This window comes from Aythya marila (assembly GCF_965140915.1).
Source record: "Aythya marila genome assembly, chromosome: 2".
NCBI classification, from domain to species: domain Eukaryota; kingdom Metazoa; phylum Chordata; class Aves; order Anseriformes; family Anatidae; genus Aythya; species Aythya marila.
The window spans coordinates 25,592,958-25,609,648 of record NC_139043.1 but is presented as its reverse complement, the minus strand read 5'-3'; the positions used below and the strand labels follow the sequence as shown (position 1 = coordinate 25,609,648).

The following is a 16,691-nucleotide window of genomic DNA, read 5'->3' as shown; positions in this document are numbered from 1 at the left end:
ATAGCTACTATGCCTCTGGACTTCTTGACTTTTTTGTCACAATTATAGGAACAGCAATGTGAACCTTGTTCTTTGACAGATTATCATCAGCTTCTTGTTCTGTACATGCTGCTGTCTGGAATAGTGCACTTCAAGGACAGTTTAGGATATAATAGTCTAAAACCCAAACAAAACTCATCTTCATGGTGAGACATAATACATTACAATGATTTAGATGTTACAAGTAAAATTTATGTAATAGGCCAAATCTTACAGCACTTCCAGACTGATTTGTTTCATGAAGACTGAGATTATTCCATGTATTCTGATCCAGAAGAAAGTAAAGTCACTAGACAGCTTGTACGTTGAGAATTGAAGTGACATTTATTTCACTGGCTTTAAATAACAATTACTCATTTTTTTAAACACTTATATTTAGGAGAATATCAACTTGAGCACTTAGCAACATCATTTTCTGTATCTGCGTAGCTGGTAAGCAGCATTCCTGTGACTTGGGAATAAAAGTAAATTCTGGGGCAAAAGCTATCTGAGATGGTGTAATGAGTCTATCGCTGTCTTCATCAATACTCAGGAGCTGTACACTCTCCTACCTGTTGGCTTATCCACACCAAGGAATCCAGCCTGTCCCAGGGTTTTAAACACTTTGTGTGCTGGGAACTGTCCTTCTTCTTCCCATTTGTCCACAAAGGGATTGATCTCCCTGTCGATGATCTAGATTTGAAAAATAAATTAAAAGTTATTAACACAAACATTCCTGTTGAGACACCTTTGACTACTTTTGTCTAAATAATTTAAAAAGCAAAAAAATGTACAGAGAACATTTTGAAAGCACATCAATTTGTTTACTTTCCGTTGGATGCCCTTGTTCTCCACCCACTCACAACAATTACCACAGATGCAATGGGGTAAATATAAGTAGTTCTTTTAGCAATTGGAACTATTACAACAGGAAGTCATCAGGGCTGGTTTAAGCCTATCCAAGCCCTATGAAAATGACAATTCCCTCTCAACATTCGTTACCTCTTTCGGTACTGCTTCTAGAATGTGACAGGAATAGAAACCTTGATTGTCCTCAGAGAGTCCCTGACAAAGAGGGTTGATAGCCTGTTCATGATGGCCACACAGGGCACACAAGACAAGCAAGTACAAAGGGCTTCAGCTCCTTTCCCTTTGCCTGAAATACTCTCAAGGACACTGGAGTTCTTCAAAGCACTTGTGTCCAATCTGAAAGTGTCTGACAACACATACACTGGAAAAATCTGGCCTTCTTCCAAATTTTATGGCATTCTCAAGACTGGAAATTGGACAACTCTCAACATCAAGACTAGCAACTCTCAGCTGGGCTACTGCTGCACACCTTCCATATGTCAATACTCTAAGCTGTTGGGTGACTGCGCTTTCTCTACTCAGGCCGCTCTTTCCTTCCAGCTGTTGCCAACAAAACACATCTTGAGCATGGCCAGGACGTTCACTTTGGAGGTTTCAGAGCACAAGGGTTGGATGTCTTGTCCCATAAAGACATGGATTTTCATGGTCTTGAAAAGGGAGACAAATGTGCAACCTGCACTTTTGCAGCTGAGCTCTAAGGCCTGAAGAACTGTTCCAAAGAGCTCTGTGCCTCATAGCCCCCTACGGCACAGCATGGCTCCCCTTGTCCTTCAACCAGTCACCAGGCAGATGTGTTTCCAATAATTCTCAAAAAGTGTTAGAGGCATGGGGCCCACCTCTGCCAAGGCCAAGCTGGGGGTTGGCACGTGCTTCTGCTGGGCCTCCAAGTGCTCCACACACCTGGGTCAGCATGCACAAGGGTGTCCAAAAGCAAAACCAGTCAACCCTATTCCCCAAACCAAACCATACCCAAACAAACACCAATCCCCAATACGATGTCTCTAGTCCATGAACACAATTTTACTGCTATGCTGTTTTACAAAGAGAGAATTTATTATTTTAAGAATTTTTTGTCTTTTCCCCACACTAAATAAACAAGTCCTGTGGTGCTAACTATTCCTTAAGCTGGAAATAGATCCCTCTCCCTGTTGAAGTGCTGTGCTTATGAGACCCTGTGGAGTGTTCTTCTCAGCTGCCTATTTATTGCACATTCTTCAGAGAATTTCAGCCCTTATATGGCTGCTTTCTGCTTCCCAGTTGGCCGCAGAAATAAGGATACTTCACTGTTGGTAACATGAAATTACTTTTTCACTTTTCTTACCAAATTCTGAGAAACACATACACTGAATGTACAACTCATTCAGTAATTACAACCTCTCTCTCCCTCTTTTACATTGAATAACATAGGCCTCATGACCAACACTAACAAAATACTCAGCAGGACACTACCTAGGACAGCCCACGTTTAGCCTTCTGTATTGCCATATCCTAAATGCTCAGATTTTAGTGTGTGGACCCTTCACATTGAGTCACAGGCTGTGAAGCAGCTTTTGGCTGTACTCTGTTTGTAATAACATCCCAGTAACACTGATTTGATAACGTCCAGGGAAGTCCCTGAAAGTGGTTATGAAGCCTGTACAGAAAGTTATCCCCGTGTTTTGATGGAACTTGGCAAAAGTCTGCAGTGAATATACTAACATCATTTTGTATTTGTTATGGCTGGTACTGGGCCAAGCGTTTCACAGCCTGCATACAAAGCTACCTTTGAAGTTCAATGGAGTCAGAAGAATGACTAAGGCATTAAAGAAGTTCTTTTACATCATTCCTGCAGATTATAAACTGCTCGCTTCTGTGCCTTTGAGCAGAACTCAAGTTGTCTGACAGAGCCAGAGTTTAATTATTACCAGGTAAGTTTGCCACATCTAGTAAAACAAGATCTACCTCGCATGACACAACACAAAGATGAAGACAGCCTTGCTGCACAAATTGTAAATGGTTTGGGTCCCCTAGTTCAAGAAAAAATGAACATCACAGTCCAAATACCAATATTCACAGTCATTTCTTAGCCATTCGACCATCCACTTTAATTGCATTTCTGAAAAGCAGTTAATCAGGTTCTGTCAAAAGCTTTTATACTTAGGACACAAATTGCTTGCAAAAATCACACGTGCTATTTACAATCACAAATAAGACTTTAAACAAACTAACCTATTTTCAGGCAAGAAAACTCATTCCTTTAAAAGTATTATTTATTAAAATAAGGCTTCAGAAAACACACATCCTCAGATGATTTACACTGAATCTGAGGGAAAGAGGAGGCTATTGGGCAATCAGAGGGCAGACAGTGTGGATGGGATTTGGGGAACCTCTCCCGTTGTGCTACCACATACGAACATAAGCCACATCGCTGGAGAACTGCAGTGCCGGTCAGCTGGTTGATGATTTAGTACTGATTATTGGATATTAGTGCCCCTTCATATACTGAAACAGAGAGAGGTTTTCAAAGGGCCAAGTCAGCAATGACCGGAGGAACGCATGCACTCACAGAACGTGCTAAAAACATTGTTACAAATGGCTGTATTTGGATGCAGGTCAAACACGCTGCATACCTAGCCATTTGACTTGCCCCTTCCTTTGGATTTTGCCAAAATGTCATAGCTATGCCCTCAGAGAAATATTTCAGGCTTTAATCGATTTAAATGTTAAGCAATTAATTTTGAATTAACTTACATTTTTTAAGTGCAGACAGCCTTCAGAAGCAAGCAGTAACTGCTGCAGGCACCTTGAACTAAATCATAAGTTATACATGGCATGTTTGACAAATACATAGAAACAAACTTTCAGCAGAAGCCAAGCAGCAGTTCTGTTTAATTTTATATGCTTTATCAGGAGAAATGTGGAAACCATGGGTGGTAACATTCAGACATGCATCACTTGGATACTGACTACAGTAAGATCTAAAACTCCTCTCCGTAGAAATATCTTAACACTGTATGCCTTAAATGTTATCCACCAGATATTACCAACCACAAAGGAAATCTTTTTACTTAATCTAGCTGGCCAAATCTTAGTGGCATTTGGGATTTAACATCTATTTAGGAGCCATGTATTTTTTTTAGCCTGCTGATAAAGTAGAGTAAACTCAACAGAAATTTTGTTCTTTTCCTGACAGTAAAGACATGGTAAGTCTCATGTACAGGACTGGTGTTTTTTCAGGCTGCTTCATCCCACCCATAAAGACGTAAAACTAAAGAATTCAGACTTGGTTTAGTTTACATCACTACTATGATCACTACTGTGGGTGGAATCAACCATGACTTATTAAAAAAAAAAAACACTGGATAATTGCCCAGTTGGAAACTGATCAAGACAACAGGTTCATTTCATGTTGAATGACAGTAAGAAAAATAAAAGTGTTTTTTATTTAATGTAGCCTTTACAAAGCTTTGTGAAAACAACACCTGTAGCTTTCTGCTCAGGAAAAGGGAAATGGAGCTGGGAGAGCTGAGGGGGAAGAAACAGAAATTCTCATTTTCTGTTCTGGATTATTCTGCTCTGTTTAAAACAGAGTAATGAAAATACCTTTCCAGAATACTGCCAGATAGTTGCATGCTTTCATTATTTACCCCTGGAAGTTACTGTCCTATTTAAATGAGAAACGAAACAAAACTACACATCTGGGGATTTTCCTTCATGTAGTACTCGGTATTTTGTGCCGATACTGTACCAGCAGAAACATTAGCGATTGTCACGTAATTCTCAATGTGTTCTAGAACATGCTATTTCTACAAAGGTGGAAACTGTAGTTTAATTAATTTGGATACTAAGAGTGTATACAGATGTCCTTTACAGCAACTGAAGATTTCTTTCCATTATTCACCAGCGAGTTTACCTTCTATCAAGCAATTCAAATTAGTAATTAAAGACTATAATATTTCAATACATAGTTTCTCATATCTGTCTCTTACAATACTGTACAGTGCTAGTACAATATTTCAGCACACAGTAAACAGGATGATATATGGCCTTAATCTTGAAAAAAAAAAAAAAAAAAAAAATCACCAACAAACATTTATCTGAATTCTTACAAAGGGACAGAAATTTTTACTAAAGCTTCATGTGATTCATACCTAAGCTGAAATTAGACTGTCTTACTAGCAAAGCACAAATTTGAGAAAAAATACTTTTCTATCACAAAAATTAAATGGATGTAAGGGTGCCATATCATACCACGTTAAGGTTTTTCCTTTTAAATCAAGCTATAGTAATTGAACTGTGCTCTATTAATATAACAACTAAAGATAACACTATTAATAGGATCTTTAAAGCAACAAAAACAACAACAAAAAAAAACAAATAAACAAGAAACCACTAATGATGTTTCTTCCTTGATTATATCAGGACAATTAGCAAAACACTGATTTGAAAGAAAGGAGGTAACAGACTAGAGAGACCTTTGCCTTTGACACCAGCAATAATTAATGAAAATAATGAACAGCACACGATACAACATTTCTCCTGGTAATTTTATTCATAACCTCTGGCAGCAATGACTGCACTGCGAGACAACGCAGCACAGTACAGAAACCGGTGCTGAGGACAGGCAGTGTCTTCCCAGAACAAAGAACTCAAAGAGTTGAGGCAGCCAAATCCACTGCAGTGCCCATATGTGCTACCAGGGCAAGCCCACATAAATCAACCACAGGATGCAACAGCAGCACCAGAATGTGCTTTCCAGCTTAGTATCTCGTTTGTCTTCTTCCTGAACACAGCAGGAGCTATGAGCTGCCAGGGGGCCTGGATCACCCAACCTGGACGTGATGGGCCTGGGTCTGTGGCGGTCGGTGCCCAGAAGGAAGAGGCCATCACTTGGTCTCCGATGAGATCAGATGCAGAAGCAGAGGCAGGATGGGATGTAGCAGACCACAGGAGATTACAAATAACCCCATCACACAACAGATGATTGAACCGCACAGCGGGCAGAAATCATTCCCTGTGATGTGAACCTTGCCTGCTCACACCAACCTATTTAGCGCACTTTCTTTTGGCAAACAAAATCCAATACTACGAGTCTGTCTGAGGTCTGAAGTAATCTCAACAGCAAGGCTGCAACCTACCGCTTCCTCTTTCGGGATACACAACCAGCACAGGCTGATTCACTGAAGATTTCCAGGAAGTTTTGCAGGACCTTTATCTGGGGAATTTTTATTTATTTATTTTTAAACCACTACTTGAAATAATGGGGCTAGCCACCCAAAACTATGGGATTTCTCTCTCAGCCTCTGGCCCACACTCCCTGTCTTTTAAAAATATACATGTTTTTTCTTGGTGTATCTCAGTACTCACCTAAGAGACCTATCTAAAAAGTAACCTACCACGATATAAGTGGTCCTGTCAAGGTGGTACTTGTCCTAGAGGCTGCCAAAATACTTCCCCCTCCTTGCATGTGGAAGAAGGCCAGGCTCCCTTGTGCTCACATCATGGGAGACCTGGCATTCAAATACAATTTGCAGATCTCACTCTGTATTCACACTGGGCTATTCAGCTAAATGTACAATTTAACATCCAAGCGAATGACTGCCTATAGAGTTGTCACTGATGAATTTGCCCTATTCCAGTATGGGATTTGAGACAGGTCCTCAACAGCAATATGGAAATTTCTGTACTCGGAGTTGTCATCAGACTCTTGCTCGGAACAAACCAAGAAAATGTTTTCCACAATGATACAGGGTTGAACTGGAAAAGTTCAATTTAAATGCTTCCATCTGTATCATGACCCTGCGAAAAACATTTGGATTAAAAAAAAAAAAAAAAAAAAAAAAAAAGTCCTAGAAGCAGAATATCTAGATAATTAAAATAAAGAACAAAAATGAAGCAATTCTGACTTCAGCTTTTTTAAGCAGCATGACTCATTTTACAAACCTCAAACCAACAAGTTCTAAAATTATAATTTAGAAGGCAGTTACTTTTAAAGTCTTTCAGAACACTTCCAAGCCATCATCAAGATATTAAATCATGACATAAGTGTAGCACAGAGTATAGGAGAAAGAGCAGGAAAAAACACTGTAATTAAGTATCCATCTAACTCAAAACCTTACAAGCACTAGCAATGAATCTAGAGGGAGTGGTTTAAACATTCACATAAATGTTTAAAAAAGAATGCTTTGATTTCTTTCCGTATTTTTCTCTGTAATTCCTAAAAACATTTTTTCAGGACATTTAATTTTTTACTTAGAATTTTCAATCTTGTTTTCCCCTTGTCAAAACGAAAAATAAATGAGGAATTACCAAACATCTCCAAATCCTTTTAAAAAAGCCTTTATTGAGTTTAAAGGAAAGAAATTAAGAAATTCCCCCAAGTTTTATCATTGTTTTATTTTCCATTTCTTTTTGTTACATCTTCTCCCCCATTATAGTCGAGGACTTACAGGTCTAATATGAAATGTGACTGCTTTAATCATTTATTTAAAAAATAAATTAGCCCTTGTAAACAAGCTCACTGCTATAACAACAAGCACATTCAATAAAGGAGAGATGCATAGACTGAAATTCATGGACTAAAAAGTAATCAAACAGAAACCCTAAAAAAATAAACTATTAAACGGCAGGATGGGCTGTCCTTATCAGCAGCTTTTTGAACACTAAATGAACACTTCTGAGCAAGGAATGAGTGGCTGAAGGACTCCTTTGAAAGGGAAGGCAGGAAAGTTGCTCTCAAAACTTTGTACTTTATCCGCGAACTTTGAAGAACGTGCCAGATATTCATACACTAGGCAGGACGTCCGCCAACAGCCACCCCCTGAAAACATCCAGACCTGGGAGGGTCTAAAGGACCATATTGTGATGCCTTGGCCTTTCAGTTCAGTTTGGTCTACCCAGCCTTCTGCGTGTTTCATATGCAGAACCAGCCACCCTGCAGGACAAGATGTGATCAGCCAGGCGAGAAAAAAAAAGCTGGATGAAAACGACACTTGAAACCAGCCAGAAGATACCATCGAGAAGGATAAAGAAAGCCAAGACATATAGACTGTGTGCATATATATATTTAATTCCATATCTAAAAAGCCTTCCACAGATGTTTAAACACTTCACTGGTTTGACCCCTGCTAGTGAAACCACCCGACTTGGTGTCAGTGCACAGAGCCATGGTTAGGCCCACACCGCAGCCCCTGCACTGGGCCTGCGCTTCTGCTCATCGTGCTGTCTGCAGCCTGTGTGGCTTAGTTTGTATTCTGCCTGACAATGTACCAAGTGCTTGACAGAATAAAACAGCACATCAATCATGCTCATCAGGCACATTATATATACCCCCTCCTGTGCACGTGGGTTCATTTAAACATAAGTACACACATTTCAGATCATTCAGCTTTCCTCTTTTCCCTTCTCCAATGGGCAGCATTTGAGCACGAGACATTAAAAGTTAAGGAGAAAAAGTCACTCCAATGCATTGCTGTGAAGGTGGTTGAAAAGGGCATATAACAAGTCATTGCTAGCACCTTGGGTATGTTAGGAAACTTTTATTTTTGGTCCGTTACAGCACAGTGAGGGTGAACAGGCCTGGCTCACGTCCTCCTTTCTCCTCTGCCTTTAGACATAGCTGTGGCCAGAGCTCAGCTTCCCAGTGGGTTCAAAACCAATACTCAGTAGACTCAGAGAAAAGGAAAGCAGAAAAATTTCCCGAGTGCTCGAAAATATAAGACAGAAATGGGAAGACATGTTTAAACTTGATTAATTATAGCACCGTAATTCCTTTTTGTACCTTCAATTAAGCCATGCCACAGGCAACAAGGAATCATACAATCTGCTACAGCACTGGGTACTAAAGACTGCAGAGATCAGCCAATATAGGAACAAATTGCTACTAAATTAAATTTTCCCTTTCCCAAAGGGAAAAAAATCAGCAGAGGGAAAAGCCCTATAATGTAAGACTTGGCAACATCTCATTATATAATAAAACATACCTGTCCCCATCTATTTTATTTCCAGCAAGAAAAGCATGCACATTATGAGTATAATGCAATTTCTTCTGCTCTATTCATTTGGCTGTAATTGGACACACTTCTGTTTAAATCATTGCATTTCTTCGCTTTCACTGTGATACAATTCCCTGCAGCATACATAATACATAAAGTAAAGCTGATTATTGTTTCAAAAATTCGAATACTGCAGATCTTTTGGTTCCACACAGCTGGCTAGTTTTTAGTTCAGGAGGCAAATAAATAAATAAATAAATAAATCAACAATGGAAATCAACCCTGAATCAACCACAAAGCTTTTGCCACTGCTTACCTAAAACTTAAAAGCCTACAAGTCCTCCAGGGAATGCAGTGCTAAACAGGGATACACATAAGGACAAACCCCTCCTGCATACACCTGGGAGTTTCTGCAGTCCCTTGCACAGTCCCAACCACAACACCTTCAACAACCCTATTCAGGAACATGGTAGAAAATGGGTGGTTCTCAAAATTGCCTCCCTTTCTGGACTCCAAGAACTGCAACTACCATGCTGAATCCTACCCTCCAGCAAAATCAGGAAAGGAATACAGCTGCAAAGCCTCCTGAGATCAGGAAATTGACTATGTTTGTATGTTCCAGGGAAATTTCTCAACTTTTTTCTTTTGAACCCATTCAGGTTTTATTTTATTTATTCCTCTGTCTCATTTGTAGCATCTGGCATATCCTCCATTCAACCACACCAGAATGAGCAATGTAATATGCCAGCAAAAAGAGCATTTCTTAACTCTGATTCTCAGCATCATGGGGTTTAAGCCACGAGGAGCTCTGTGTTCTTGGACAATAAATTCTGTTCCTTTTACCATGACCTTTTTGCAAAAACTATAAATTCTCCCAGGGATCTAGAAAATATACATGTACATTGTATATGTATAATATACATTGTATACAATGTATAATATACATTGTATATGTATAATATACATATGTATATATGTATATATACATGTATATACCCTGTATAAACATAATCATGTATAGCATCCAAGGAGAGGCATATAAAAATATAATTTCTACCTGGGCAGAGAATAATGCTTTTTCCTCATTGCTGCCACAGTATTTCCCTCATGTCCATCTACAGCCAGAGACAAGTCAGGCTTCTCTAAATCTCTGAGTTTTGAAAATGGAACTCTTCTTAGCAGAAACAGAGTTTCTTGGTTATGAAACAAAAAGATTCGAGAAGAATACTTAAAATATCAGAACTTTCATCCATACAGCTACTTGTTCCAAACCCACTGCTGTGCTATCCCTGTGACTTACATAGTTATTAATGTGAATGCGTAAAGCTCATATTCTTTCCCTCTATTTTGGTCAGAGGGACTTTTTGTGCACATGTGGTATCATTATGGGGAAAAACTAGATCAAAGAAACTCCCTTTTCCACCTCCAAACAGCCAGCACTTGACTAGATTCAGACTCAGCCACAGTGACCACAAATGCTATTCCTAAGAACCGTGATTATTCGTATTTGGCTCTGGATTACACCCCTACATGAACAAAACATATTATCAGGCCACCTCTCTGCTGAAAAGCATTAGGACATCATGAAAATATACAATGGGTTCCAACCTGAAAGGCATGTACCCCTGGATTTTATCCATCTGTGCCACCCACACACTGCTCAGGGCTCAGCACTTAACCCTGTACCTAAGTAGAAATGCAATGTGAAAACTGGGTAACTCTTGGTGAGATTGGTTGTTTTGAGCAACATTACATGAAGTGCTGGCTGGGCTATACAGTTTGTCCAGACTGACAGACTTCCTTCTTCAGGAGACCTCCATTAGTAGACCTTCCAGGTGTTCACTGTGCTTTTTCACCAATTAGGACCAGAAGTGGCAAGCAACATCTCCTTCTACGACTTCCTAGCGCATCACTGGGCCACGTTCAGGCAAGAGTATCTGTGCTGTTACACCTGCACCCAGAGAAACAGTCCTGGGCATAACACAAGGTTTACTGACTGCATCCAGGTGACTCACATCATGAATCCTTAGATAAAACAAAATATATTCAGAACTGATACTAACTCCCCTTTTGCCTTTACCTTTTCTTAATCTTGCATCAAAGAAGAAAAGTGTTCTGTGGAGCTACTCAAAGCATGGCTCTGCACATGCCAAATTGCAGACAGAAATAATGGAAACCCACCAGAGACTCACAACTTACACCATTTTATAAATGCGCTGGCACTTAAACGATGTTCGTTACTGTATCAGCTGATCTGGGGTATCCTCACAGATTAAAACAGCTGACCCCACTGAAGGACTGCTAGTTCTTAAAACTGATTCATCAACAAGAGATTTGGACTGTCGTCTCAACCACAAGAAGCTTACACAGAATCTACTTACCACATTGCTCCAGCATCATGGGAAACATTTTTACTCAGCATGTGCCTGTTCCATCTACTTTCCATTTATCGTTTTCTTTGTGGCTAGGATAAAGCTAAATTGAAATAAAACATTCCACATTTCTCTCCATATGAGGTGATCTACAGCTTACCCTTGGAAAGTCTGGTTTCTTCTCAAGAATAAGGGAGATGTTCCTAATTTCCACTTCTGTCTTTGAAAATTCAATCATGACGTACATCCTCGTTCTTATCCCACTGTAAACTTCTACCAGCAACACTTGTGACCTCACCAGATCTGCCTGAGGAGAAGCTCCCCTCTCAAACACAGTAGCAGTGCTCCAATCCAGCCTCCTGCCCACAGCCAGTTTTGGAGATGCTGGCAGAGGAGGAAGAGGACTCCTGACAAAATCCTGCTGGTTCTGGAGTGTGACGGAGGCCAAGGACCAGCAGGTGTGGTCACAGGCACATCAAGTCACCTCTCCTCCCACACTCCAGCCTTTCAGTCCTTTAGCTTTCATTAAGCTCATGCTCCCCAGGTTCTCAGGACCCGACACCAACAAGCACAGCTTCAAGTTGAACAGTTTGGCTTCCCCATTGATCCCTTCTCCTCAAAGCCCAGCACAACTGTCTGCACCTTGCCGTATCAAATGTTTCTGGCACTTTCAGGAATACAGCTTGCCACCCATACTAGTTTGCCCAACCTCAAGTTTACAGGGCATATTTTGAAGCCTGCAGTACATAAAGTGGCAGACTGCAGATAAAATGGTATTTCTGGAAGTACCTAAAATCATTAAGCTTGTCCTGACTTACTCTTACAGAGAAACTAAGGCTCTATTTTTTTATGAGAAGTTGGAAATTAAACATTGAAACCCATTTGAGGAAACACAAACCTCAGGTGATGGCATCACCAAGTGACCCAGGATCTTTTGTTCTTAAAGTAGGTTGGTAATACAACAATTCTTGACTAGATGCACAAGCCTGGCTGTAGGACAGAAAATAGTTTTAAGCAGCACACCAAGTATCTTGGAAGTGTCCTTGCATAATCCATCAGTGCTCACCTATCAAACTTGATCTTCAGGGACTGGAGCCAGAGGTCGGTTTTCATGCTCCCTTACAGCCTTAACAGGAAAAAAAAAAATCTGCCAGAAAGTCAAAGTCCAGAACAACGCAAGCTGAAAGAACAGCTATCAGAGCACTAGGACACCTGGCTGGGAGCTGCTATGTTCATCAGTGTGCCCACTGGCCAGGGGGAGAGATTTAATCACACATTTCCATACAAATGGGACCCAAAATGATTTAAACAAGGTTACATTTTCTGAACCGTCATGGCATAACCTATGTAAAACACAGACATTTGCTCAGTCATAAACTGCTTATTTGGGCAGGGTTTTAGTTGTCTGAAGTGCATACCTGCATTGCCTACTCCATTCTGGTATGACAACAACACAGGAAAATAGCAGCTGGAGTTGAACCACAAAAATATCCCTCAGGCACAGTTCTCCTGCTAGAAGATACTCACTGAGGACTAAGGATATGCAGTGGAAACTTGTTCTCACATGAATAATGTTGAGGGGGGCAATGCAACTGCAGTCTCACATGCACGCACTGCTCTGGCACTGTGCAACAAGTAAACATGCTGCTTATTATACTGCCTTTACTGCATTTTTGCTACACAGCAAAGTAGTTGTGTATTAAATGACATTCTTCTGGTGATCGGAAAAAGCTTTCTTCAGGATCTGCTCGACTGTGCTGAAGCTCATGTTTTCCTTCTCTTATTCTCCCAAACTCTGATTTAAAAGCAACTCTTTGGCATGGCACTCCTGAATGTGTCGGTGGTACCTCTTATCGCACTGGTATATCCCAGCTGCCCTTTCCGATAACAACAAAAATCAATTACGAAAATTTCCTCTCTGTTAAATTTCAGCCAGAAATTCTTGGCAGGAGCGAGTGGCATTTCTGTATTTATTCATACCAGCAAGGGATCTATCCCCCAAATGTTTACAACATGTTTCTGTCAGGCACAAGATGACACAGGCTACTGCAAATACCCCAGAACTGGGGTCACCATGTTGTTTGCCTTGGATAGAAGGGCACTCAGTGCAAAAGCTGTGAGGCTTACAAATGTCACATTATTAACTGTCTCCTTGCCTAAACTTCTACCTCAAATGCATGATAAATAGTGTTTTAAAATTAGAGGTCCCAGTCGGGTATTTTGCGGCTTCTTTTGTGTCCTCCCTCTCTCCTTTTCTCTCTCTCAACTTAGTGAGAAAGTAATTTTAAGTGATTTATTTGTAATACCAGCAGTCAACTACTTGGCTGTTCTGTTGCTGTATTTTTGCGATTTGCTATAAAAGATGAACAAGCCAACTCTATCCAATACCTTTCACTATTTTGTAGAATGTCAGAAATAGACATATAATTTTACAAAAATTACAAAGTTTACAGCATTTTTACTAGAAAGTTAGAGTGAAAATCAATATCTAATTCAGCTTTTGCATGCTCTAATATGAAGAGGCTTTAATTCTTGAAAAAATATCTATTGTAATGGAGAGAAACTCTTGACACTGTTAATAACTTGGGCCAGACATACAATCCAAGTGTGGCAAATAAGGCCAGTGGTGTCCTTTGGTGAAGTCTCACTTTCACATGAATCCCTCTTATCCTACAGAGATGTAACACAGCGTAAATAGACCCAGCCAGCACCAGATGCAAAATGAAATCTCATTTATATTAGATGCATTTGAAGTATATGCCAATCCTTTTCAAACCTATTTCCCAAAGCTTCTTACTACTAATGCCAGAGGAAAACAAAAATGGATATGTGCATGCACATATCATATACATATACGCACAGTTATGCATACACCTAAAATAGCTTAAACCTTTTTACTTCAAGCCAGTTACACTATAATTACTGCACTAAACTGTAGGATACCAGTGCATTGTAAGCATTGTTCAACAAGGTAAGGAAAAGTTATGTTTTCAATTTCCAAGAGGAAGGGTGGTGACCTATAAAGTAGTAAAGGAAACCACTCACAAGGTTATTTCAATACCCTTGCTAAAAACAGCTCCCTGGAATTACAGGAGTCTCTTCCTCATCCTGCTCAGAACAATTGGAAAAGTACAGATCATTTAAAATACATTAATTCAACAGATTAAAAAATAAAATAAAATAAATTGAGACAAAAAAATAACAGTTTTCACTAATGGAATTGCACTGCTCATTTCTTTAATTTCTCAGGTAGTTGCATCTGGATTTGTCTAGTGGAAAGAGTGGCCCAAATTAAATAACCATTAAATTTAAAATGCGTTACAGATCCTGAGTGGTCATCCTCTCCCAAAGACTTTACTTTTCAGTTTATCTTAAATTCACTGGGGACAGGTTTAACTTAAGCCAAAATAAACACCGATTGCTAGAAGCTTTGGGGTAAACAACATCAGACTGGATTTGACATAAACTAGCGTGTGTTTTTTTTTCCCTATATGATCAGACAAAAACTAAAATAAGGGTTATATAACCACTTTGTAAAATACATGACAAGGATGAAACAGGTTTTGTGGTGCTTAGTGTAATTTTTTTTCCAATACATTCATCACGGGCACGCATGCAGCAATCCTTCCCTGCCAAAACAGGTCTTCCAAACCCCCCAGATTCATACGACTGCCTTCACTAAAGCCTTGGCCTCATTCTATTTCAGAATGCCACGGATCTGAGATAAGGCAAAGTGCAACGATGAGCAGTATTTGCTGTCCTCCCTGCACGTGCAGGAAGACTGCTGCAAAAGAAGAGCTACAGCTGAGTGACACTGGGCAGAGGAAGGCAGGTGACTGCTGACAGACAGACAGACAGATGGCCTCAGCACAAGCCTGACACTGCAGTATTTGCAACACAATCCTGTACTTGGCATCCAGGTGAGAGAAGAGGATTCACTTGCAGCATTTTTACCGATCCTTTCTCTGCCAGCTTATTCCTGCTTTGAACCAGGTCCAGGAATTTAGATTAATGAAACTAATTTGTTAGGAAGCGGACTGGTTGTGCACCAGGTTTCTTTGTATTATACAGAAAATGAACACACAACTGCAAAAGTTCAAGGCCAAGAGGCCTACTTTTAGTCATAGAAAGCTTTATGAATTAAATGGCCTTTGCAATATCCTGTTTCGACACTGGAAGTATGAAAGTCAGTTCAAAAAAAAAGAGAAATCTGAAGTTAAGAATTGCATGAATCAGAAGTAGCCGCACTGTCTTTTCTCCACAGTGCACTGGGAAAGAGGAGAAAGTTGAAAAAGGATGAATTTATCCTAAGAGTGTAAGATTCTTCATGTCATTTTTAAAAGCTTCCATCAAATGCATAACAGCACAGCTCCCAAGTCACAGGGAGCTAACATCGGGCAATCCAGGGTGCCCTGTTTTTAAAAAGCTACGGTGCGGGACCCGGCAGGAGCGGAAAGTTTATCTCTAGGGACATCAGGGACAACCCCTTACACTTCATCACGCCCACCTCTGAGTGCACATCAGGCTTGCTTGTGTATGGCTGCCGTTAGGATAATGCTGCTTACTCCTTGTGCTCGGTACTGAACTTCAGCACTTCACTCACTATAGTCCACAGGGAGGTTTCTCACATACATGCAGCTCATCCCATCCCATCCTGTCTCATCCCGTCCCATGCCATCTGACTTCCACCTGGCAGGCGCCCCCAGCGTGCCCCAACGCAGGACTTTTTACCAACTGACTGAATGAATGAATAAATAAATGCACCTAATTATCTAACTTTGACTGGCATGTTTCATTATACTTCAGCCTTCCTGCAGGTGCCAGTGACCTCACTGTTGGGCACAGAGTTCACCAGTTTCACCACCACTTGCAGAGCGGCATTTGGCGTTCAACTCGCACTCCCCCTTACCCGATGTGCCTCCTGTCCCCTCGATCCATGCCTCAGTCCCACAACAAAACTAACTTTCACTCCCCTTAGCACCCTTCTAAAAACACCGCCCTGGCGCTCGGCATTCCCAAACACAGCAGCGGGGGCACGGAGCCCCCATGTCCCGTCCCGGGCTGCTGCTCCGTGCCCCGGTCGCCCTTCCCTTCCCTTCCCGTCCCTTCTCCCTTCCCTCCTCCCTTCCCCCCGTCCCTCCGGCGGGCGGCAGCCGAGCCCTCGGCCGCTCAGCCGGGGAAGCCTCCGCCCGCCCCGGGGAAGGGGGAAGCTCTGTCCGGAGGTGGCCTCGGCCCCTGCCGTCCCCCCGCCGCCCCCGGTACCTTCCTGAGGGCCGCCCGCAAGGCGCCGTGCTGCGGCTTGTCGGGGCCGTGCCCGCGGTGCCGCCGCCCGCAGCCGCCGCCGCTCAGGGCCGAGCCTCGCAGCGCCCAGCGCCCGCAGCCCCGCAGCGCCATGGCCGCCGCCTGCCCCGCTCCGCCCCGCCGGGGGCCGGGGCCTGCTTTGGGGGCCCTGCACCGC

At 41.4% G+C, this 16,691-nt stretch overlaps 1 protein-coding gene across 1 annotated transcript in view; it reads right to left on the bottom strand.

Annotated features, from left to right (window-relative positions):
• LOC309874989 (putative acyl-CoA dehydrogenase 6) overlaps window positions 1–16,653 on the bottom strand; it is an 86,580-nt gene extending 69,927 nt beyond the window's left edge. Inside the window, exons 1-2 of the mRNA XM_082753886.1 lie at window positions 16,496–16,653; window positions 591–711 (exon numbers count right to left, since the gene is read on the bottom strand). Coding sequence (XP_082610012.1) covers window positions 591–711; window positions 16,496–16,627 — 253 coding nt within the window. The 5' untranslated portion in view covers window positions 16,628–16,653. The remainder of the gene's footprint in view (window positions 1–590; window positions 712–16,495) is intronic.
• Window positions 16,654–16,691: the final 38 nt, after the last annotated feature.